General features: G+C 45.6%; 1 protein-coding gene across 5 annotated transcripts; it reads left to right on the top strand.

Moving 5' to 3' along the window:
* The first annotated feature begins 1,118 nt into the window (after nt 1-1,118).
* Nucleotides 1,119-21,935, top strand: dlc (deltaC). 5 transcript variants are annotated; one of them, XM_085244450.1, is made up of 11 exons: nt 1,121-1,563; nt 1,769-2,011; nt 2,247-2,304; nt 2,565-2,822; nt 3,847-4,035; nt 6,540-6,709; nt 7,714-7,933; nt 17,845-18,580; nt 18,804-18,918; nt 20,261-20,295; nt 20,413-21,933. In XM_085244450.1, the coding sequence occupies exons 1-11, from the start codon at nt 1,513-1,515 to the stop codon at nt 20,459-20,461; spliced, it is 2,124 nt and encodes a 707-aa protein (XP_085100576.1). In that variant the 5' UTR covers nt 1,121-1,512; the 3' UTR covers nt 20,462-21,933. The 5 variants fall into 5 exon arrangements, with proteins under 5 accessions (XP_085100575.1, XP_085100578.1, XP_085100576.1 ...); XM_085244452.1 differs by lacking the exon at nt 20,261-20,295 and having other exon boundaries at nt 1,120-1,563; nt 17,845-18,571; nt 20,413-21,935; XM_085244451.1 differs by lacking the exon at nt 20,261-20,295 and having other exon boundaries at nt 1,123-1,563; nt 20,413-21,932.
* Nucleotides 21,936-22,684: the final 749 nt, after the last annotated feature.

Below are 22,684 nucleotides of genomic sequence, written 5' to 3' on the forward strand. Positions count from 1 at the left end.
TCATGCAGAGCTGCTGTAGTGCAAGAGTAGAAATATGTCAAAGATCAGCAGAGATCCCTGTAAATGATTATTTTGTTTGGTTTAAGTTCGCCCCATTGCTTATGTTGATGAAAAATAACGACGTCACTCTGTCCCACTGTGACGTGTGACACCGACCTGAAGAACAGCGAGTATAACTGGGCTCCCAAAATGACTCGGTTGGTGTTGGAGAGCCCTGATGGGTAAAAAGCAAACCAGTGATGAGAAAGAAGCAAAACTCCAAACGGGACAAAGCAGCTGTAAGTGTGCGTGTGACGGACAGCTGGACTGGGCTCTTCATTCTTTTCTAACATCTCTCACAGCAGAGTCTGAGTCATTAAACTAAACTGAATGTATGAGACTGAGCCACAGCTCGATCACAGAAACGTGGAAAGTGCTTTAGTTTGATTACTATCAGGTGACTTCACTGAACACAAATTCTCAGTGATTGATTTATTTGTGTAACCTGTGCAGTCCCCGCAGATTAAAGACTGCAGATATCTTTAATCTGCAAATATAAAAAACTGTGAAACACATCAGTCCAATTCCGGACCAACAGCTGAATTTGTTGGTTTTATTGGTTTCAGCAGCTCTAAATCAAACAATAAAAGTTTCGCGCATTTTAAACTCAACCTCTGAATATAAAAATCTCAGGCGACGTGTCAGGATAAGTTGTGGTGATTTAATCCTGCCACACTAAGAACTTGACAGGACCGCGTTCAGGTTCTTCTGACTTCGCTGTTTCGCGCTTCAGAGCTTCAAAACCACCCACCATAATTTCAGTCTTCCTCCCCACTCGTGGGACGGCACGCGACAGGAGAGGCGCGTGTGGTGTGCGCGGAGAGGTAGTTTCACTTCCACAGCACATTTCACTGCCTCAGCGTGCTGACCGCAGAAGGTAAATACCTGCGGACACTTTGTGACGTCACAGAGGCAGTAAAAGCAGCGCCTCGGTCGTGAGCGTTTGGCTCCTGGCACTTTGCTGCGTAATTGCACCATCAGCTGGTGAAAGCCAATCAAAGCATCCCCCCCGTCCCTCAGCCCCCGTCCCTCGTGACATCGTCACACAGAGTGTTGGAAATCTGTATAATCTGAGTGGCTCAGGCTTCGTGTTCTCGCAGCGCTGGAGAAAAGAAGCGCCTGAAAAATAAAAAGTTAAAAGAACGCGTAAAGCGTGCGTAACGGCGCGCGGCATGGGGAGTTTCACTCACTGCTGCTTTTGTTTTTCTTTCGTTCTAAACTCATTTCACAGAAACATCAGCACAGCAGCCCTCCCTCCTTGCAGTCGACGCACCTCCTTCCTGCCCTCCTCCTGAGGTATAAAGGAGGTGGGACGACAGCTGCGGTCCAGAGTTCAGCGCGGAGCGGATTAAACTTTGTTTCAGTTCGGGTTGCACACCGCGGACACTGCCCGCTCTTTCTGGAGGTTTTTCTTCGTCTCTCCGTTTGATTTTGGATCCTTTGGACTTTACGCACTGGACCTGTGGACGCGCCATGGCACGCTCGCTGCTGCCGTGTCTCCTGCTGCTCGCCTTGGCACAGACGGTGAGTGACAGCGCTCACGGGACCCACGGGGGCGTGGGGCTTTGTTGATGCTTTTGTTAAACTGTTGTGTTACGTGTTTCGGACACGCTGCGCTGCAGAAACCGCGCGCGTCGGGTTTGTGATGCAGACGTGCGCCGTTTTGCAGTGATGAATTCGTGTGCGTCTTTGCACCAGGTGACCCCTCTCCTCTCTTTGCCCCCCTCAGGCTCTTACCGCCGGAGTTTTCGAGCTCAAGATCGACTCCTTCACCAGCTCCAGCGGCATCTGTGGCCAAAAGTCTGAGGACTGCCTGATTTTTTTCCGCGTGTGCCTCAAACACTCGCAGAACGTTATTAAGCCGGAGCCGCCGTGCACGTACGGCGAAGCGTTCACGGATGTCTTCGACGCCGACTCCAACTCCATCTCCGAGAGAGAGCCCATAAGAGTGCAGTTTCAATTCAAGTGGCCGGTAAGTAACGACAGTCACGCGTGTTTCAGGCGTGACAGCAGCGCAGCGAATGCACTAAAGGAGTTATTTCTTTATTGCTCTTGAAATCTTAAAGGTTTTCAGCCACAAACATCCAGAGAAGAAGAAACTTTTCTCAAAAGCCTCAGAAAGACAAAGCAAACTCAAATGTGCCGTTTCCCTCCACGTCTACTAACATCTAACTAACTAAGATGTTTCCTTTCCCGGTTACTTTCAGGGGACGTTCTCTCTGATCATTGAAGCCTGGAAGGCGGACGCTCCAGGACGGTCCATAGGTAAACTCCCGACGCATCGCCGCCGGCTCACCGGCAGGTGGCGACAGCTCACACAATCAGGCCTCATGCTCACAGTTCATCTTCCCGCACAGAGAATCCACTCGTGATTCGTACCTGTGAACATCAACAAGCACCAGATAAAGACACTTAAAACTATTATTTGTTAATGTTTACTATCGCCACAGACGAACATAATTAAAAACACGAGTGGTGTTTTTGTCTGATGATGATGATGATGATGATGATGTATTTCCAACCAGAGAATCCGAACAACCTGATCAGCCGGCTGGCCACCCGCCACAAGCTGAGGGTTGGAGAGGACTGGACCAAGGGCGAGAACACCAGCAACCAGAGCGAGCTCCACTACTCCTACCACGTCGTGTGCAAGGAGTTCTACCACGGGGAGGCCTGCTCCGCCTACTGCCGGCCACGCAACGACACCTTCGGCCACTACACCTGTGACAAGGAAGGGAAGATTAACTGCCTGGAGGGCTGGAAAGGAGAGTATTGCACAGTGGGTGAGTGTCCTCTGTGATGCTTTCAGCAATTCAACAGAAATTGTCCTTTAAGGTGTAATTTTACTGCTTATGATCATTTGAGGAGAGTCATTGGTGCCCTTCTCACTTAAGATTACACCCAGAGTCACACGCTGAGCAAAGCTGTTTTTAACGGCTCCAGTCTCACGAAAATATACTAAAAACGTTCAATGATGCAACAAAACTGGCTCCAAATCAGGAGCGATCTCTTGTTTTCTTACAGTAGTGCCAGTAGTGCAACTCCTCCTCCTGAGCTCCCTCCATTTTTTATTCTAACGTTTCTCCTGCTGAGGAGGGGGGGGGGGGGGGGGGGGGGTAAAGAATGGGACCCTTGGCAGCCTTGAAATTGTGAAGTCAAGCAGTTGTCAGTGCCACCGCTGGCCCTGGTGGCTGCAGGGGACAAAAAAGAGATGTTAGAGCTTATGTCGTTTCCAGTGTGCGTGTGTGCCTCTGAGGTCTGCTCCTTTTGTTTTGAGATCAACAATGGGCCCCCAGTCGGCCCCCGGCCCGCCCGCCTTTAAGGGGACACGCGCTGCAGCTTAATGTGTGCTGCCTTGCGTGAAAGGAGACAGCATGTGTTGCTTTTGTTGTGCGGGCCAGCTGCTTCGTTCAGCACTTAACAAGCACTTGTAGGGGAGCTGTGTGTGTGTGTGTGTGTGTGTGTGTGTGTGTGTGTGTGTGTGTGTGTGCGCGCGCGTGCGTGCGTGCGTGCGTGTGCGCGTGCGTGCGTGCGTTTATTCATTCAGTTTTAAGGTGAGCTTTCAGCAGGTCCAGGTTAAAGTGAGTCTCCAGGAAATTAAAGAAAGTTAACGTGATGCAGTCATGTAATCGTGACCGTGTGAGGAGCTGTTTTGTCTCTCTCTCTCTCTCACACACACACACACACACACACACACACACACACACACAGTCATGATAATATTTCCTCCCTTCCCTCTCTTTCTTGCGTTCTTTAACCTTCCTCCTCCTGCCCTCTCTCTCCCTGCGTCCCTCCTCCTCCCATCAGCCATCTGTGCAGGGTGCAGCGAGCAGCATGGTTTCTGCAAGTCTCCCCGGGAGTGCGTGTGCCAGCAGGGCTGGCAGGGCAAGAGCTGCGACGAGTGCGTCCGACACCCCGGCTGCAAACACGGGACCTGTAAGCTGCCCTGGCAGTGCGACTGCAGGGAAGGCTGGGGCGGCCTGTACTGCGACCAAGGTGGGTTTAAACCTGCGGGAGCGTCGCCCCGGTGGGGTTAACGGGCAGCTGAGGGTTTCCTTTGCAGGTTCAAGCATACCCCCACCCCACCCCCACAACAAACCGACGCTGCGGCTGATTTGTAACTTCTCCTTTTTCTGTTTATTGAAATAAATCCACACACTTTCAGAGCTGCAAAAAGATTCACCCAGTTTGTTGGCAACGATTTAAACTTTCAGGAAAACAGTGTGAAGCTGATGTATTTCACTATGAGGTGTTTTTCTGCCTGTACGTCAGCTGTTACTGTCCTCCCACAGTGACGCATTTTAGCTGAAACTATGATTTATTTCACAACTCTCATCGAACAGCAAGTAAAAACCAAGAGTGCTCTTTAAAGATGTTTTATTTTTAGTTTAAGGAAGTGTAGAGCTGTTTTTAACCATCGTTTCTGATGCCAGAGGCGTCTGACTAACTAAGATCAGATTAATTTGTCACTTATATCTTTAAATGACCTGATATGATGCAATTTATTCACAATATAGAAGAAGCTTGGGGCTGATATGAAATGAGGGCTGCATTCGTGTGGAAGCAAACCCCTTTGCAGACAAGCTTTTGGTTCACCGCATCAGTTATTTTCTGTTTCAGAGACTTTTACCTGAAATGTCAGCAGACATCGTGTCAGCAGCTCTAAATACATTTCTGACAATCTTTAGAAATAAGCTGCTGGTTTAGTTTTATGAGCCAATAACAGTTTTTAAGTGACTGTAACAATGATTACTTTATACGCAGGTTCTTTAAAGCCACGCACCACAGCAGGTTAGCCACACAAATGTTGTGTTTCATGCACTTTGCTGCTGAACCTTCAGTTCAGATGATTGTTTTTGCTGTGACGCAGTGAAGAGTAATCATGAACATTTCATATAAAGAATTTAAACATTCAGTTTTGTCTTTGGTGACACAAACTTTTGGCCACAGCGGTTTTTAAATCCCAGAACTGAGAACTGTGCTGCCATGCAGAGGTATGACCTCTGACCCTGCTCATCTGCAGAATATCAATAGATTTAAGGTTAAAGATTGAACACATTAAAGACAAATTTCCACATTTGATAACAGATCTTTATGAGGGGATGTTTTTATGTGTGTCATCTGCATGTATGCAGAAAAAAGCCACATGTACTGTGTTTAAATGAAGACGGTTATGTTGGACCAGTATAACCAAAACATGAACAATAAATATGTTTTTCTTCCCACAAAGTCCAGACAGGGCAGTGGGAGGGTGGTGGGATGGTAGAAAAGCCATTTCTAATATTCCCCTCAGACGTGACACTGCTGGTGCCTGACCGGACATCCATATGTGACGAGCTGGGAGAAAAACAGTCCCACTGTTGCTTCCATCGATGACGCCGAGCACAGAGGACACCGAGTCCTCTATTTGAACTTTTAACGGCAGGATTTGGCACCCTGGGAATGAGGATTTGCTCCTCAGCAGCATTTGATCATTTATAAAAGTAAACCTTTAGACAAAGGCACCGAGGTTGACAGCATTGTGTTTGAGCTGAAGCGGGGCACCTCAGGGCGCCATCCTGAGTCCTTTTACATTTTCCTTAATACCTTTCCTTTTATTTTCCTTTTTTGTACATATGTTCACACACCGATCACTCGCATTGATCCAAGTAATCTAATAACAGCTCACATGACAAACTTTCTGTCTTTTTGCCTCTACATGCACCGCTCAGGGTTTACATTATTTGCATTCTGGTTATGGATAATTACATTGCTTTAAAGTGATTGTTCAGTAGACTCAAAAATGTTCAGGTACCTAAAACTTAACTACATGTTGCATTTCAAATGAAGTCCTGAACATTTTTGCTTTTCCCGTTCTGAACAGTAAACTGTCAGCTTAACCAAACCTCTCACCTCTAAGATACATCACCAATCACCTGCTGATTGATTAGGGTTACGTGGATCTGTGTTTGAGATCTGCAGCAGAATAGTAGCAGTAGAATAAATATTGTTGTAAATGTTAAATTACCTGCCTGCTGCTGTCGTGGTTAATGCGACAGTTTCCAACTGTGTCAGCTGGTTTTAGCATTTCAAACAGAAACATGTTGTTTAGTGTTTTACAGCAGCTCCATCTGTCGCTGCAGAGATGAGCTGGACTCGTGAATTATGTTTGCAAGAAAACACATGAATCGCATTGTGAACAGGGAACTCCACAGATGTGTCTGTGTGAAATTAGAAATATCAATCATAATAACAAAACCAAAACACTTTAATTTAGTGGCACTGAGGGGATTTTGTTGTGGTTTTGAGTTCGACTTTCAAACACCAAAGATAAGATAAAACTTTATTAATCCCTCGGGTGGGTTCCTCTGGGAAATTCGGTTTCCAAAAGCACAGCACCGACACCGACAAGGATTATGGTAACAATCAAAACACTAAAACAGCAGACGCCACAGTTGCCTCGTCTCTTGTTGTGGATGTTGTTGTTTCCCGTTTCCTGTAATCTTCTTTCTTCACTGCAGACCTGAATTACTGCACCAACCACAAGCCGTGCCAGAACGGCGCCTCCTGCACCAACACCGGCGAGGGCAGCTATACGTGCGCCTGCCGGCCCGGCTACACCGGCAAAGACTGCGAGGTCGAAGTCAACGAGTGCGACAGCAACCCCTGCAGGAACGGCGGCAGCTGCAACGTAAGTCAGCAACGGGCTCGGTGCAGCCAAACCTCCTTTTCTTTAACTCTTCAGATCGTTTAGGAAGTAACTCCCAACTTTACCAGCTTCTCACGTGCAGGATAGAGCGTTTCCTGGCGGAGTAGCATGTTGGAACAAAAATGCCAGACACAGTCGGACTGGATGTCAAGCTGTTAGCCCTGAGAGGTCAGAGGTCACTGATGGTCACTGTTATGGCCCGTCTAGGCGCGGCCAGACCACAACAAAAAGGCGGTCCACCCCTACATGCTCCTACATTAAACCAACATAGTGACACAGTGAACGGTCTGCCGGTTGGGTCGGGCTGAGGATGAATCACCTGGCAGTCCCTGGCGGTGTCTTCTTATGCGCTGCCTCCCGGTTGTTAGCCAGTCGGTACGATCCATCCACCCTGGATGCACCAATCATGGAGGAGCACCTGCACACTCAGTCGTAACAGTCACGCTAATCCAAATCTTGTTGTGCAAAGTCTTAGCAATCAGGGAGGAAAAAAAAAGAGTAATCAGCTGGTGTGCATTTCCAATAAAGCGTTTTTCTCCACAACTGAGGTAAAGGTCGGGGTCGGGGTCAGGTTAGGGGAATGGGGCTGTTGGTGATGATGGTTTAGAACTTAGTGTTAACACTGTTCGCTCATCATCATCTTTTAGGGAGCCTGAAGCATGAAGTAATTGTCAGTAAATGTTTCATTCATCAGTGCTGTTTATTGAACCTTCTGATAAATTAAAATAGTATCTTAAACAAAATCTCACACTAATGTTCACAAAGCTAATTCTGACAGTGCTTATACCTCAGAGGGGTAACGGTGCGGATTGCTGGTGCAAAGTCCGTGTGATTTTGCTGATGATGTAATAGTTCACCGAACTATAACCTGCACTAACTGCTCGCAGCAGGCCGCACCTTTGCTAACCGATGCTGCAGAATCAGAATCACACGCAGCTTTGCTTGTCGCCTCCTCACCTTGTTCTTCTCCTCTGTCTCTCCTCCAGGACTCGGAGAACGATTACTCCTGCACGTGCCCTCAGGGTTTCTACGGGAAGAGCTGCGAGATCAGCGCCATGAGGTGCGCTGACGGGCCGTGCTTTAATGGAGGCACTTGCATACAGGAAGACACCGGCGGGTACACCTGCCGCTGCCCGTCCAACTTCACAGGCTCCAACTGTGAGAAGAGGATGGATCGATGCAGCAGCAGCAGCCCCTGCACTAACGGTACCAGTCGAGTGTAGCCCAGTTCATGCACTTCACATCATCAGAAACACAGAGTGCCGTCTGATCTCTAACCATGCTAAAGTTCACAGTTACGCTTTCTATGTTATCCTAGTACGTTTTAAGTTCTCTTTGAATGATGTTTGGCCACAGACTGTTCACACAGGGCCAGAACGACCCTCAGACCTCCAGGCTGACGACCCCAAATGGGCTCGAATCCACAAGGCTGCAGATTTCATATACTCTCTATCTATTACATGTAAAGTCACATATTTGAAAGCTTTTTACTGCTTTTAGCTCATGAAAATCTAAAGCACTGTATCTCATATTATTAGAATGTATATAAATAAAGATTTGCATACAGAGACTTCTGATAGCAGTTGATTCACACACGTGGTTGGAGTCCCATTACCACGAACCGCTGCATCAGTGTGTCGTGGACATGGCGAGCGTGTTGTTGCTCAGGCGTTGTTGAAGCTGTGACGGCCACCAGCTCCTGTCGGGTGCGTCTCGTGTTCCTGTCGTGGTTAGCAAACCTCGTCAGCAGTTGGAAGCATGAAGTGCGCTAGCATCTTCTGGTAGATGGCTGCGCCGATTTTGGACGACACCCCAAACCATCACAGAAACCTGACATTAGACTTCAGACCCCTGGATTCTGTGTCTCCGACTTCCTCCAGGACCTTCGTTTCCAAACAAAATGCAAAACTTACTTCAGTGAAAAGAGAAATTTGGCTCCTCGAGGATCAGCTCAGTCCAGGTCAACAGTCGTCCCCACGGTTGTGTTTGCATGTAGTCAACTAGACCAAAAGCTGCACGGTGTTTATGCTGTTCCAACAGTGAACGACGCAAACCTGAAATATTTCTAATAATTTGAGATACTGGAATTTTGGTTTTCATGAGCTATAAGGCGTAAAAATAAAACTTTCACGTTTTTGGTAATAAAAATCGAATATATCAAAGTTCCATCGGCTCAGCCTGGCAGCTGGATTCAGCATCTGTTCAGGGTCACCAGCAGAGCCCCTCAGGAGCTCCTGGGCAACGTCTAAGGCAGGGGTGTCAAACTCCAGGCCTCAAGGGCCGGAGTCCTGCAGGTTTTAGATCTCACCCTGGGTCAACACACCTGAATCACACGATTAGTTCATCATCAGGCATCTGGAGAACTTCAGGACATGTTGAGGACGTAATTTAGCCATTTAAATCAGCTGTCCTGTATCAAGGTTACGTCTAAAACCTGCCCTCGAGGCCTGGAGTTCGACACCTGTGGTCCAAGGGTTGGTTTAGCCTCCTGTAAACAGTCGGCTTGATGATTAACAGGAAATAGTTGACAGACCTCTCAGAATTCACACATGTGGAGCAACACTTACTTTTAATTCAGTGCCGTGGTGACACGATGCACGCTGCTGCGTTTGCTCCTCTGCAGATACATTTGGAATAAGTCATGCAAGTCAAAGGACAGAATAAATAGAAGCAGCGAAATACTTCAAAATACGTTCCTGAGAAGAAGCAGGTCAGTGAGGAACTGGAGGAAGCAGCCGCCCAGGCTTTTGAAGCATCATCACAGCATCGCATGAGTCATCAGAGAAAACTGAAAACTGTGACTTTGCTGTGTCTCTGCTAACACACACACACACACACACACACACACACACACACACACAGTTTATAATTGTGTGTGAAATATTGAGATACCTTTGCATTCAAACGCCTTCATAGACGTGCACGTGTGTGTTTGCAGGGACTCGTGCATTCCTAGTGAAGTTTTGACGCCACAACATACGTCGAAAACATCACTGTTAAAAATCTTATTAGGTCCCCATTAACCACTTTTATACAATGAACAGAACCAGGCAGATATTATGACTTAATACCATTTTTGAACTTTCCTCAGAAACAAATGTAACGAGAGAGAGGGCTCACGTTTGCATTTTCACCTGGTCTGCGTGTGAGCCAATCACAGGCATGTTTCACACACTGTGGGAGTTCCAGAGGTGGCTGTGGAGAGGGACACGCTCTGGTAAAGGACAAAGACGGTCGTGCTGGTTTATTTTCTCGTGCGCCCGGTCTGTCTGATCGATCGCGTGCTTTCTGAGCTGCTGCTGCAAACTGAATACAAACAGAACAGCAGGCTCGGCTTTATTGTTCCAACAGTCCTGTTTGTACTTGCCAGATAAGACTGAACCACGTAACAGCAGCCTCCTATCAGTGCATCCAAAACACGTTGGGAGCAGGAAAAGCTGATAGAAAGTTGAGATACTCTGTGCCTGTGCAGTTCAGACGTGCAAGTGGCTGACATCCATGTAAACAATGCAGTAAATGCGCACTCACGCGTGTTTAATCCGTGAAACTAATATCCGATTTGTTCGCTAACCAGCGTTGGCGTCTGTGCAGCTAAAAATAGCAGCCGAAGTCTCTGAATGAGATCGCTGCAGCTCAAAGTGTAAAGAGGGACTGAGCTGCAGGAATGTGTCCAGTCTGGCTGCTTTTCTTTATTACGTGCAGATTCTTTGAATGCTTCTCAGCTTATCAGAGTTTGGTGCTTTTTCTCACCTGCTGTTTGTGCGACTCTTCAGCTCTGATGATTTTACTGCAGTGGCTTTGCGTTGGCGGCCTTGGCTTAAAGCCTCGACATCCCAAAGGCTGGGCCGTGCATCAGTTAAACTTTAATTTAAATACTGCTATAAATCAATGTCCCACAGTGCACAGGCTGCAGTAATGATTAAATAATGACACACACAGAAATGCACCAGAGTTTCAACCAGTTCAGTTTCATTGTGTTTACTTTCGTTGTCACCCAGCAGTCAGGTTAAGTGAAAGGTTGCTCCTGTCGGAGTCAACACAGTCTTACAGTCTTCGTCTAAATAAAAAATAGTTGCAGATTCGGTGCTTTGTAGGCGCCGTGTGAGCTTGAAGATATCAGTGCATATTTTAGACATGGCTGCTACAGCTCGCGTAACCTGCTGAGGTTTTGAAGCATTTCAGCTCCAGCGGTCATTTTCTTTGTTTCCTGATATTTTGATGACTCGGGTTGGCGCTGAGGTCACCGAGGATGATTCAGACATCAGAGGGTTGACTTCTCAGCTGGTATATGTGGCTTGAAGTGCAGGGACAGCCTCAGGAAAATCAAATCTCAGTGCATCATCTGCGTCACTGGGATGTTAATCTGTCTTCTGATCAGCAGCGTGTTGCTCTAAACTGCACAGCTGTGGTAGAGTTCAGGTTTGAGGTGTTTTTGGTAATAAGACACAAAAAAGAGCAAATGATGTTACTGTTTGGTGACTCCTACCTGTCTGGCTGCAGCTTTCCATTACAGTTAACGGTCTCTCCTCTCTACATGACAGAAATATAAAAAGCATTACTGAGACGAGGCCTGATGTTTGTGTTGGAGCAGATCAAAGTCACCTTTGTTTATTTTGCTGGTTCCCAGTTTCCCGGTCAGCACTGATAACATCACTCATATCTTATCAGGTTCTGGAGCCGGTAAATTCATATTCAGAATATGAATATTTGGAATTTGCATGCTTAGATGAAATGCATTCATTTGCAGCGACTCGTTTGGGGCTCGGCTTAGTCTTGCCCAGAGTGCGAAGGCTGGTGTGGAGAGAATCGGAGCTAAACTCCTGTAAACCTCACAGCGAGCCTTTCAGATGTGATAGAACATGAATTACCAGTCCCGACTCTTCCTGGGAATCGTTATGTTGTCATTTGTTGTTCTTGTTGTGAACCCAAATATTTCTCTGCTGCCAACGAAGGATAGGAGCGGATAAAACATCTGCTTATGCTTCTCGGTTTATATTTCAGTTGATGAAGCATGACATGAGCTTTATTACCCGCAGCCTAACGTAGGCTGAGAGCTCCTTAACGCGATTTAGAGCTTTGATGTTGCCATGACTGTAGCACCAACAACGCTCGGCACAAGCAGCTGCAGAAATGTAGATTTTCATCAGCTTCACAGAGTTAAAAGCACATTAGTAGCTCTGTTCTTCCTCCACCTGCCCTCACGATGGTCATATCTGTCTGTCGCTGGCTTATGAGCCAAAGTTTATTTTGAAGACCGTCTCTCACTGCAGGCATGAGTGGAAGCAGGTTAGCATGACTGTTGTGCATGTCGCACGGCTTTTACAATAAAGTTTGCAAGCACTCGTCAACCCTGCACTGAATTGTTCCAGTGTTTGGAAAATGTTGAGTCCTTTCTGCTCTGAGCACAATTTATGATGCAAAGTTAAACGTTTCTACCAGTAACTGTACACAGACGTGGACCTGCGATCTTTAAACGCTTGTAATCAAAGACATGTGTCGGGACGAGTGCCAGGCTTTGCGTAGATCCCTACTCGGACCACCAAAGCAGCTGCTAATGATCAGGGTATGGATTCAGGCCGTGTGGCTGAGCGACCTGTAGTGTCCTGTAGTGTCCTGGACCTCGTTTAGATCCGTTTGGTACCCAGAAGACTTGGCTGCTGCCATCTGGGGGCGTCTTTGCAATGACGAGGGTGCGCTTGGTCAGCATAATCAACGTTAGCCGCTCCACCTGCGAGTGGTGTTAGTGCTGTGTGTGTGTTGCTTGGCGGGAGCTCTCGAACATGTCTCGTCACCTCCCGCACAATTACAAACACTGTGTCCTCGTTGCCTTAAACAAACCTGTTTTCGCAGCAGCTCTGGAGACGAGCTCGTCCTTTTGTTCACCTACCTGATTGCACTCGACTCTGTCGAGAGTCCAGCTCTGCTGCCAGCTGTTAACGGTCTGATAGAGTTTTCATCCACGGCTCATTTCTTCCTGGAAATGCAGACCAGAGCTTCACAACAGCAAGATAACCATAAAGTCGGCTCATAGTGGCACGCAAATATCCGCAGACGTGTGTGTGATTCCTGAGAAGTCAGTTAATGCAAACGATCCAGGAAACACAGTGAAAGTTTTCATTTCTCTTTTCAAGCAGTTTATTCTTATCAGTATTATTTTCTCTTATTTGTGTCCAGAACTTCAAATTGCTCCAGATCAATAATCCATAATAGTTCAACTGTAGTTGATCATAAATATTGATTCAGGCTTTTTGGTACTGATAGTATTCAATCATATACACGCTGAATATTCAAATGTCATAAATATCACTAATTAAACTGTGATGTAACCTCATCATATACTTAAAGCACTGTGCAAAAGTCTTGAGTCAGTCACGTCTTTATCGTTTGCTTACACAGAACCTGAGTGTACAGATTTTTACACACTGGCCACGTTTTCACTCGTGTTCTGTCCAGGGCCCTGTTTCAGGAAGCCGGTTTAGTGCAAACTCTGAGTAAGTATACCCTGAGTTAACGGAAACTCTGGGTTTCCGGTTTCACAAAGCGAGTTTAGATTAATTCTGAGTGAGTTACTATGACGACACACTCCGTGAAGCTAACCTGCCCCCTAGCAGGTTTACTTCAACTAACCCTGACTGTCTCCGCCTCTTTGTCGGAAACCTGACTGTAGGAAGTGTCAGACATGGCGTGCTCCTTCCTTGAAGAGCCAGTAGATGTTGAAGCCCAAATTCTCTGCAGAGCTCTCCGCCGGGAGAGAGTGATTAGAGCGCGTTTGGACATTTTATCATTTCCTGATGATTTCCTGTGTGAACGTTACCGTTTTTCAGCACAATCTATAATTTATTTGAATAACATCCTCAGGCCTAATATTGCTCATGTGACACATCGCGGACATTCTCTCAGTTCTGTACATATTATTTGTATTGCACTTCGGTTTCTTGCAAACGGGAGCTTTCTGTATAATATTGGTGACGCTGAGCACGTTTCCAAGGCTACCGTCTGTCGGGCAGTCAGGAATGTTACAGTTGCACTGAAACGTCTCCTGTACTCGTTTGTGGTGTTCCCCGGTCACAGACCCACAAGATTTATCAAAGAGGGATGCCACAAAATTGCAGGTATCAGGATGAACGAAACTTAATTCATGATGTGGTGATACTTGGACTACTACTTAAATTTTACATTTATTCTCACGGTTCCCAGGCGTGATTGGCTATACAGATGGCACTCACATTCCAATCATTGCTCCTTCAGTAAATGAAGGAGACTATGTGAACAGGAAGTCTTTCCACAGCATTAATGTACAGGTACATAGTTCCCTGTAGCATTTCAAACTAACAAATTATTTCATTATAGTAATGGATGCTAATTTGTGTTCTCTGCACTGTGAAGATCATATGTGATGCTGCCAACATTATCACAAATGTGGAAGCCAACTGCTCAGCCTCTGTGAGTGGTGGTGGTGGAGGACCCCCACCTGTTTTTCGGGCCTCCGCTTTTTTTCTGTTGGCTATAACGGGTCACATTTGAGCATACAGAGTAAGCAAATATGTACTTGTAATGTGCTCAGATAATTTCAATAAGTGCTTACAGAAGGAAAATTAATGTAGCCTCTAACTGCAATTGATTTACATGGGACAAACAGACCAAGCACTATGGCTCATAATACAATTACACCTCACCTGTTTGGACTATATTTTTATATTTCATTTTTACTTGCTGCCAGGAACGTTTGGGGCCTGTTGGGTTGCACCTGCGCTCACATCACATCACAAAATAAAATGTATGAAATAAAAAATAAAATAAAATAACGTGTTAAATGGGTGGAAATCCCTCGATCAATGTTTAAATTAACACTCACGCATTGACTCTGTCGGCCATGTTTTGCCATGCATGCTCCCTTTGTTTTGCAGCTGTGGCTGTGTTACTTTTTTTCCGCAAAATTTGCATGTTATCAGCATATGCTGCCATCAGAATTTCGGCCTCAAGCGCTGTAAAATACATTGACCGCGCCTTCTTTCCCTCCGTCTCCATGGTGACTCGCTTAATCTGTGCTCCACTAATCAGGGCTTTATGTATCCTCGTGCGCGCGCTTCACTTGGGGTTAAAGCAACTCCGGGTTGACTGAACTAATTGTTATCAGCCTTTCTGAAACCGAATATTCCGAGTTGGACAGTTCGGGGTTACTCAACCCTGAGTATCGTTTTTCACTCTGAGTTTTCTAAACCGGCTTCCTGAAACAGGGCCCTGATCTTGTACCTGATGACACAAAGGCTCCTAACAAGAGAACCGGTGTCGTGTACGTATAACACACAACTTAGCCACTGTGAAATTGTATCTTTAGGCTCATTGTTACCAGCAGCCTGTCATAAACACACATCAGTTGTTTCCATTTCTTTAGTTCAATCAAAGATTTCACATTTTGACATAAAAATATTTGGGGGTGAAAAAAGTGATTTCCAAGCAGCCGGATGTGTCTTGTCATGGTGTGCGGTGTGTCGGGATGATGGTCGCGGTCATCCTGATGCTGCAGGATCAGGTCGGTATGCAGAGAGGTCGGGAGAGACACGGTAGAGGCTCTGTATTATTTGGGCTGTGGTCAGTGGTGTTGCAGATCTTTATGCAACTATGAACTCTGAAAAAGAACCATCGGATTTTCTTCCACCGTGTAGTACCACCTGGAAACCGTCTGTCTGCTAACGGCTTCATTTTTCAGCACAGTGATGATTCAAACACAGGGCCGATACAGTAAAACCATTCCTTCATGGAAAAACACACATCTGATCAGTCATTGGTCGGCCTCCCCAGAGCCTGGACCTCAGTTTGGGATCATCCCGACAGAGAGAAGAACAAAAGGCAGAAAGAAAAGCTTTGAATCCTTCAGGACGTCTGGAGAACTGTTCCTGAAGATCCTCACAGACGTTACAGAAGCTGGCACAGAGGTCAAGCTGGAACCGGACAAACTCCCCAAAAAACACAAGGAAATTTGGATAATTCAAGACTTTTGCACAGTATTTCATGTGATTTAATTCAGCGTGTTTAATGTGCAATCGACTGTTTTACATCTGGGGGGTTGGGGACGTCTGGGGATATCGTGCCCTCGTCAGGCAGACAAGATGTCTGAGCTGTTTAGAGCTGTGGAGATAAACATATCCTCACCTCAGAGAACGTCTGTGAGAAAGTTTGAGGGATAGGAGAGTTATCAAAAACAGTATGAAAGCATTCTTGTGTTAATAAAGGAGGCGGATAAACTTGACTTCTTTCCCACAACAGGTCTGCATCTTTGCTGCTGCCGTAAAGAGTCAGAAGAGCACCAGATATCGTAGAGAAGTATTTCCAACAAATAGTTTTGGGTTGTTTGAAGAAACTTGACTCATTAGGGATGGACGTGTCCTGTGGCGGACACTGGGATGTTTGTAGAGACCGCTGCCTCCGGGGAGTGTCGTCGCTACGAGCAACTGTCCTGACCTAATATGCAAAATGGTTTTGGTGAGACACGAGTGTTTAGATGCTAGATAATGTTTTTTATTCTCTGTAAATAGTGTTAATGTTGTAGCTGACAGCCGTGTGTGTGTGTGTGTGTGTGTGTGTGTGTGTGTGTGTGTGTGTGTGTGTGTGTGTGTGTGTGTGTGTGTGTGTGTGTGTGTGTGTGTGTGCATGTGAGGAAAACACAACAAAACCGCTGGAGTTCAGATTTTAACGTTGATCTGGCTCTAAAGCTTGATATTTTGCACCGTGCAGGATGTTTTGCTGTTTGATTTCTATAATCTATAGTCTGTGGTTGGGTAACCTGTTCTCGTGCGAGCTGGGCCAACAGTCAGTTTAAAGTTTCACGTCGTTTATCAGGGTCAGACGGCTCCACCGGCAGACCTGGCATTAATAAAGGAAGCATATCTCAGAGTTTATAATTAAACAACAGTCATCATCGGCCTATCATCCGCCCCCGCTTCTCGGGGTGCCTGTCGACCCCTCAGTTCTCCCTGAGGTTCTCATTAACATGTGGAAACCGCCGCCTGCTTATCTTCAATCTGCAGTCATTCCTGTCTTTCAGTGAGCCTGACAGAGGGTAAAAAAATACTGCTGCCTGATAGATGACGCTGTGCTCTGTTTGCAGTGTTGCAACACAGAACAACCAAATATGGGTCTGTTTTTACAGCACACAGCCTGCAGTTTGGAATAACAGCCCAACATGAACCCATACATGGCAGCAGGATCAGTGCCTCTCCCCTCCTAAAAATGCTTTTAGAGCACGAAATCCCAGCAAAAGCAAAAATGAATCATTTGTTAGCTAATTTGTGATGCGCATCTTCTCCTGTTTCAGAGAAGTTAAACTGAAATGACGGATATGGCTGTTTAAGTTTTATAGTCCACTGTTCTGGCAGATCACATGACTTCCTGGTGCTGGAAAACAACTTCTCAGGATGTTTCTAATCACACATGTTTTTCTGAGGGGCATCTGTTGAGAGGAAATGTTGTAAAGAACATTTTTCCCCTCCCGCTCTCAGCCCCGGCTCGTCCTTCCTCTGTCCAGATGGAGTTTGCTTCGTTGTGGCAAGTCTGCAGGGTTCAAAATGTCTTCTGCACACTGTCGGCTTAATTATTACCACAGTTTGTCAAATTTTCAGAAACCTGGTTTCTTTTCTTTCTTTCTTTTGTTGTTTTTTTAGAATGAAACTGTGGAGTATTTAGCCTCCTCCGGCCTCCCCCAAGGCTCTGCTGTGGTTCCCCTGTTTTTTCTAGTCCACATACTAATACTCAGAAATACCAGTGAACGTATGAGACGTTTAGAGCGATTCAATGATGAGTATTTCACAAAAACCTTGTTTCCCGTGTCTGCTGTATGGCTTTAGCTCGTAAGCAGGGCTGAAGGCATCAGAATCTATTAAACGTCTACACACTTTATTTCCTTTCCAAATGATGCTTCATGGCCAACATGCTAACTACATATCTGGTAACACTTACTGCTCAGCAGAATAAATGACCCTAAAACTGGGGCCCGTTTCACCTGTTTGAAGTCTCAACATCAGTCAGTAGCAGATGAACATCTGCCCTCTTCTGCTTTACCTTGCCAGTTGTTTCCTCCAGTTGTTATTAACACACACCTGTTTTTTTCCTGTCTGCAGGTGCTCAGTGTTTTGACGTTGGCAGCATCGTCATGTGTCGCTGTCAGCCAGGCTTCACCGGCTCTCGCTGCGAGACCAACATCGACGACTGTGCCAGCAATCCCTGCAGGAACGGCGGCACCTGCTTCGACAGAATCAACAACTACAGCTGCACGTGCACCCTCGGCTTCTCCGGCAAGGACTGCACGGTGCACGCCAGCCTCTGCGACCAGTTCCCGTGCGAAAACGGCGGCACGTGTTTCACCCACTTCACCGGCCCCGTGTGCCAGTGCCCGCGAAACTTCATGGGCACGCGCTGCGAACACTCTCTCAAGCCAACTGTGAAACCGGCCGCGAATGGAGACCCTCCAGCGGCCATGATTGCCGCTATTGCTCTGGGAATAGTGACATTTTCCCTGCTGGTGTGCGCCGCCATCTTCGTTCTGCGCCACCTGTACCGGGGCAGGGAGCTGAGAGCCCTTTCCACGTCAGTAAAAAACGACCTGGAGACGGTGAACAACCGCAACGCGGTGATTGGCGGAGGGGCGCCCAAGAACGGGAGCTTACCTGGAGCGACTCTGGGCAGCCTGAAGGAGAAAGAGGCCTTCCTCCTCCCGGGAGCTCATCTTAAAATGTCCAATAAGGATGTAGCGCTGGTGGACAAGGGCAGCGACAACGTGGCCATGTTTAAAAACAAAATGGCAGATTACAACCTGGCAAAGGAGGAGCAGCACCTGGACAAGAACAAGTATGACCTGTAAGGACCTGATGGTTTGATAGTTATCTCTGTTTCTGTTTGTGCTTCGTTCCTGTGAGTTTAATTCAGACAAGTCGCAGCTCGTTGTGTCTTAACTGATCAGTCCATGGTGGGGGGGGGATCTTCACTGAGTCTTGCTGTCAAAATCTTTGTTTGCTGTTGGATCAACCTTCCCTCTCTCCGTCTGTCTGTCTGTCTGTCTCGCTCTTGTTTCCTCTAACAGTAAGAAATGCGAGCCGTCCGTCATCGTCCCTCCTCTCAGTTTTGCAAAGGACAGTCTGTATCACTCAGTGTTCATCATCCCAGACCAGCTGGAGCAGTGTGTGTTTGCTACTGAGGTGAGGAACACAACCACGCGAGCGTTTATCTCTCCGTTGTTGACTTGGGTCGATCACATTACTATTACAAGGATTCATTTTGTTAATGGAAGAGTGGCAGCGAAACGCAGAATGGGAGGCTGAGGAAGGTTCAAAGTTCAAAGTCGTCTTTAAACATCTGACACTGAATTTACACTTTGGTTTTTCTCTGCAAGCTCGACGAAGCAAAATTAAACTTGGTTCAACGTGTCTTTGCTCAGCATGTCCAGAGCATTAAATTCATACTGTTATACAAATGACTTGAACTCGATGAGGATGATGGACAGCTGTGTGTGTGGGTCCAGTGTGTGCACAATAATCTAGATAAAAAAAGTTAGTAACTGTTAGTAACATTTCCTCTAAAAGTGGAAATGAGAAGGCAAATTTAGAGCAGCTGACATCTGCAGAAAAAAGCCACCAGGATTGTATTTTTCATATTATTAATAGTATTTACCGGTTTATTGACTTGCTTGCTCGGTGCATGGGAGAGGTTCACTCTCAGGGCTTTTGTGCCACAGAGAAACATTATTACTGTTAATCGTCTGTTTTATGCAAACTTTTTGAAATAATTAATTCTAAATGTAGCCAGACTCAAAGTCTCACGTCAGGACTTCATCTTTATGTAGGCCAGGGGTCCAACTCCAGTCCTCGAGGGCCGCTGTCCAGCATGTGTTCAGGTTCTGAGTCTTGCTAATGACCTACTAATGTTATTCAGGTGTGTTGAAACATGGAAAGGTTTCAGGACAGCGGCCCTCGAGGACTGGAGTTGGACCCCTGATGCAGGCTCTGCTATTTTAGCATCACAACATTGTGATTGGTCGGTTGGAGTAATATGATATGCACCAGATGCCCCTTTCTTTCACTCTAATGCTCAGCACTGATGTTTGCATGTCTTCTGGCTACAATGTTCCAGCTTATCTGTAAGTCCATAAGAAAGAACAAAGCTGTGACCTCTGAGTGAGAGATTTTTTGCAAAAAACTGGAAAAAACGCCCCCCGTAGGGGTGAGAAAATGAATACATCCTAGTACTGCAGTATTCTGTGTGACGATGCAAGGACACAAAATATTAATGTCTTATAAATTCAATTAAACTGCTGGCAAATTGTGCTATGTTATTGCAATACTGCGCCTATCACAAAATGTAAAGAATGCTAATATCCCGTCGTCAGTGTTATTGTTTAGATATCGTGCTGACCTAATCACAACTGTGAATGTGAGAGTCAGCGACACTGATTTCACTGCAGCTCCATAAATTGCAGAGAAATGAAGCACAGCAGTGTTTCAGGCGGGCTGCTCGCTGAAAGTACAAACTTTTTTCTAACAGGTCCGGACTGGTCCCAGTGCCTCCAGGTGGAAGAGGTTAAAAACACTTATTAATATTTCTTCTAACGTTGTGCTTCATGAATGATGTTCATGGCGCAGTGCAGTGATGCCGTACGCTGATGACTAACCGCTGCTTCTCTGTCTCGTTCTCAGGTATAACCTGAGATTTTTCAGACCACCAGCAAAGGATCTTTTCTGCTGAGGGCCTGAAAGTGTTTTGTCCAGAACAGTATACCCAGAGGATCTATTCTACACACAGTTTTTTAATTTAATATTTATTACTGCTGCTCAATGGAGAGACTTCTGTTGTTTTAGTCTGCTTGGATACTGTCAATGTTCGGATGGCAATGAGAAGACGAGGGAGGAAAGACTGAACGTCTGGCATCATTTGCACTATTCATTCTTTAAATCTTGCCCTGACTTTCTGTCTCTGCACTCTTTCTTAATCTTCTTTGGATCCACGATCGAAACGATCGAAGCGAGAATTGTCCGCCTCTCACACAGACGGGTGCCTTAGCTATGCTCCCTAATTTCGCAATCATCAGAGGACCTGCTCGCAGAAATGGGAGGCAAACCTCTTTCTTTTAGGTCAAACAGCCGTACCTTTCCACAGATCATGTATCTGTGACCTGGGCTGGATAGTTTGTGACAACGATTCTGTCGTCCACCTTCAATCGCCGTTCAATTTTTCCTCGTCACATTGTGGCCTGTTCAGTATGAAAAATATCCGCCTTACAATCACCAAACCTGCAGAATCCAAAGTGCCTCTGTCCCTAAAAACATCAAAAAGACTTGAAGCCAGCAATCAGAGTGAGAACGTCACTGTCTGATGTTCTCCCAGAAGACTGGACGAGTTTTATTATGGTTTTTAATGGTAAGTTCAAATCCTGCGCTGAGCCTGTCAGTCCACCCGTCTCTGAGCCCCAGTTGTATCTCCAGCCTTCAGCCCTGGATATTAATCGCTGTGTAAATGATGTTTCAGGTGAACTGGGGGGGGGCTTTGTTCCCCTAATAACAATCAGCTGTTTCCTGCCTTTCCGCCTTGTGAATTGAAAGATAATCAAAGTCGAACCGTTGGGCTGGATTCATCGTACGGGTCCATTTGTTCCCAGCTGAATTTTATATTTCTATTAATCAAAAAGCTAAACTTCAAAGCTGCCTTCATGAAACCGCTGCAGACCCAGTTCAGTCGGTCTGACAATAAAAACGCCGCTGACGGGTTTTTTTGCTTTTATATAAGAAAAAAAAGAAAACGTTTTTTATCAGTGAAGGACTCCAAAGAGCTTTTATTCCTTTGTTTTTTTTAATAATCCATTTGATACCAAAAATACGTGTTGTTCTTGTGTAGACGTGTCTTTGTATTATCTTCATTAATTTAAGAGAACAATGCAATGTGTACATACCTCCCAGAAGAACGTTTTCCTATTTAATTTTGCTCGTTGTAAATAATTTTGTATTTATGAAAGAGAATTGTACATATGTCTACGTTAATGTGCCCAATGTCTCCATCAGAATCAACAAATATATATTTTTCTTAAATAAATTAGAAAAATAATATTAACATTATCTGTACTGTGTTTTTCTTTCTGTCTGTGTAACCGAGACTTTGTACATTTCCATGTCTACAAACTAAATTTAGGCTCTCAGTTGAGCCTCCAGCTTATTTTATGTCGAGGACCAAAACTGCCGACGTGTTAAATGACAAAAAAAGGAGGTAAATACATGACAAACCACAATAAAAGCAGTCGTAGTCGAGTATTTCATTTATTTACAGATTATACCCATCATTTTTTTTATGTCCAGTGCTCACAACATTAATAAGAATTCATTTATAATAACTCACTATTTAATTTCCTTTGTATTATTTATTTATTTCATTTATTAATAATAATCTTTACTTGTAATTTCCTTCGTTTCCACCGAGTTTTGAAAAGACGCCATCCTTCTGTTTTATTCTGCGCTGATAATAAATCCACGATGTCCACCGATCGCCTTCTCTGTCGTTCCCGATGACAGCTTAAAAAAATGGTCCCGTGGTCCTGGAGCCAGTGAAGCCCAGCATTAATGAAACGTATCTGTATTCATACAATCATCGATCATTTTATGAGACCTCTTTAACCTTCCCTACCAAACCACAGTCAGTGCGACGACTGAATAAAGTCTTATTAGTCCTGTAAATGGAATCAGATGCAGGAAAATTACGATTTAAAAGCCTCCAGAGTCATAAAACACACACTGGTAGCTGCACAATCAGCTGTGTGTGTGTGTGTGTGTGTGTGTGTGTGTGTGTGTGTGTGTGCGCAGAATATTCACAGTAGTCCACAGAGAGCTGTGCAGTTGTCAGACCAAAACATGGACACTGAGTATCAGAATCAGAATACTTTATTCATCCCGAGGGAAATTAGGGGTTACAGCAGGCAGCACG

This window comes from Mchenga conophoros, linkage group LG14, assembly GCF_057382185.1.
Source record: "Mchenga conophoros isolate Kocher_MC1m ecotype Shallow Benthic linkage group LG14, M_conophoros_male_GT1.1, whole genome shotgun sequence".
NCBI classification, from domain to species: Eukaryota; Metazoa; Chordata; class Actinopteri; order Cichliformes; family Cichlidae; genus Mchenga; species Mchenga conophoros.

What these genes read in the sequence shown, in the direction of transcription:
- dlc (XM_085244448.1), top strand. Translation starts at nt 1,513, where the DNA reads ATGGCACGCTCGCTGCTGCCGTGTCTCCTGCTGCTCGCCTTGGCACAG. An exon ending in CGCTCCAGGACGGTCCATAG is followed by an intron (nt 2,305 to 2,564) that starts GTAAACTCCCGA and finishes ATTTCCAACCAG; the next exon opens with AGAATCCGAACAACCTGATC. An exon ending in GGAACGGCGGCAGCTGCAAC is followed by an intron (nt 6,710 to 7,713) that starts GTAAGTCAGCAA and finishes TCTCTCCTCCAG; the next exon opens with GACTCGGAGAACGATTACTC.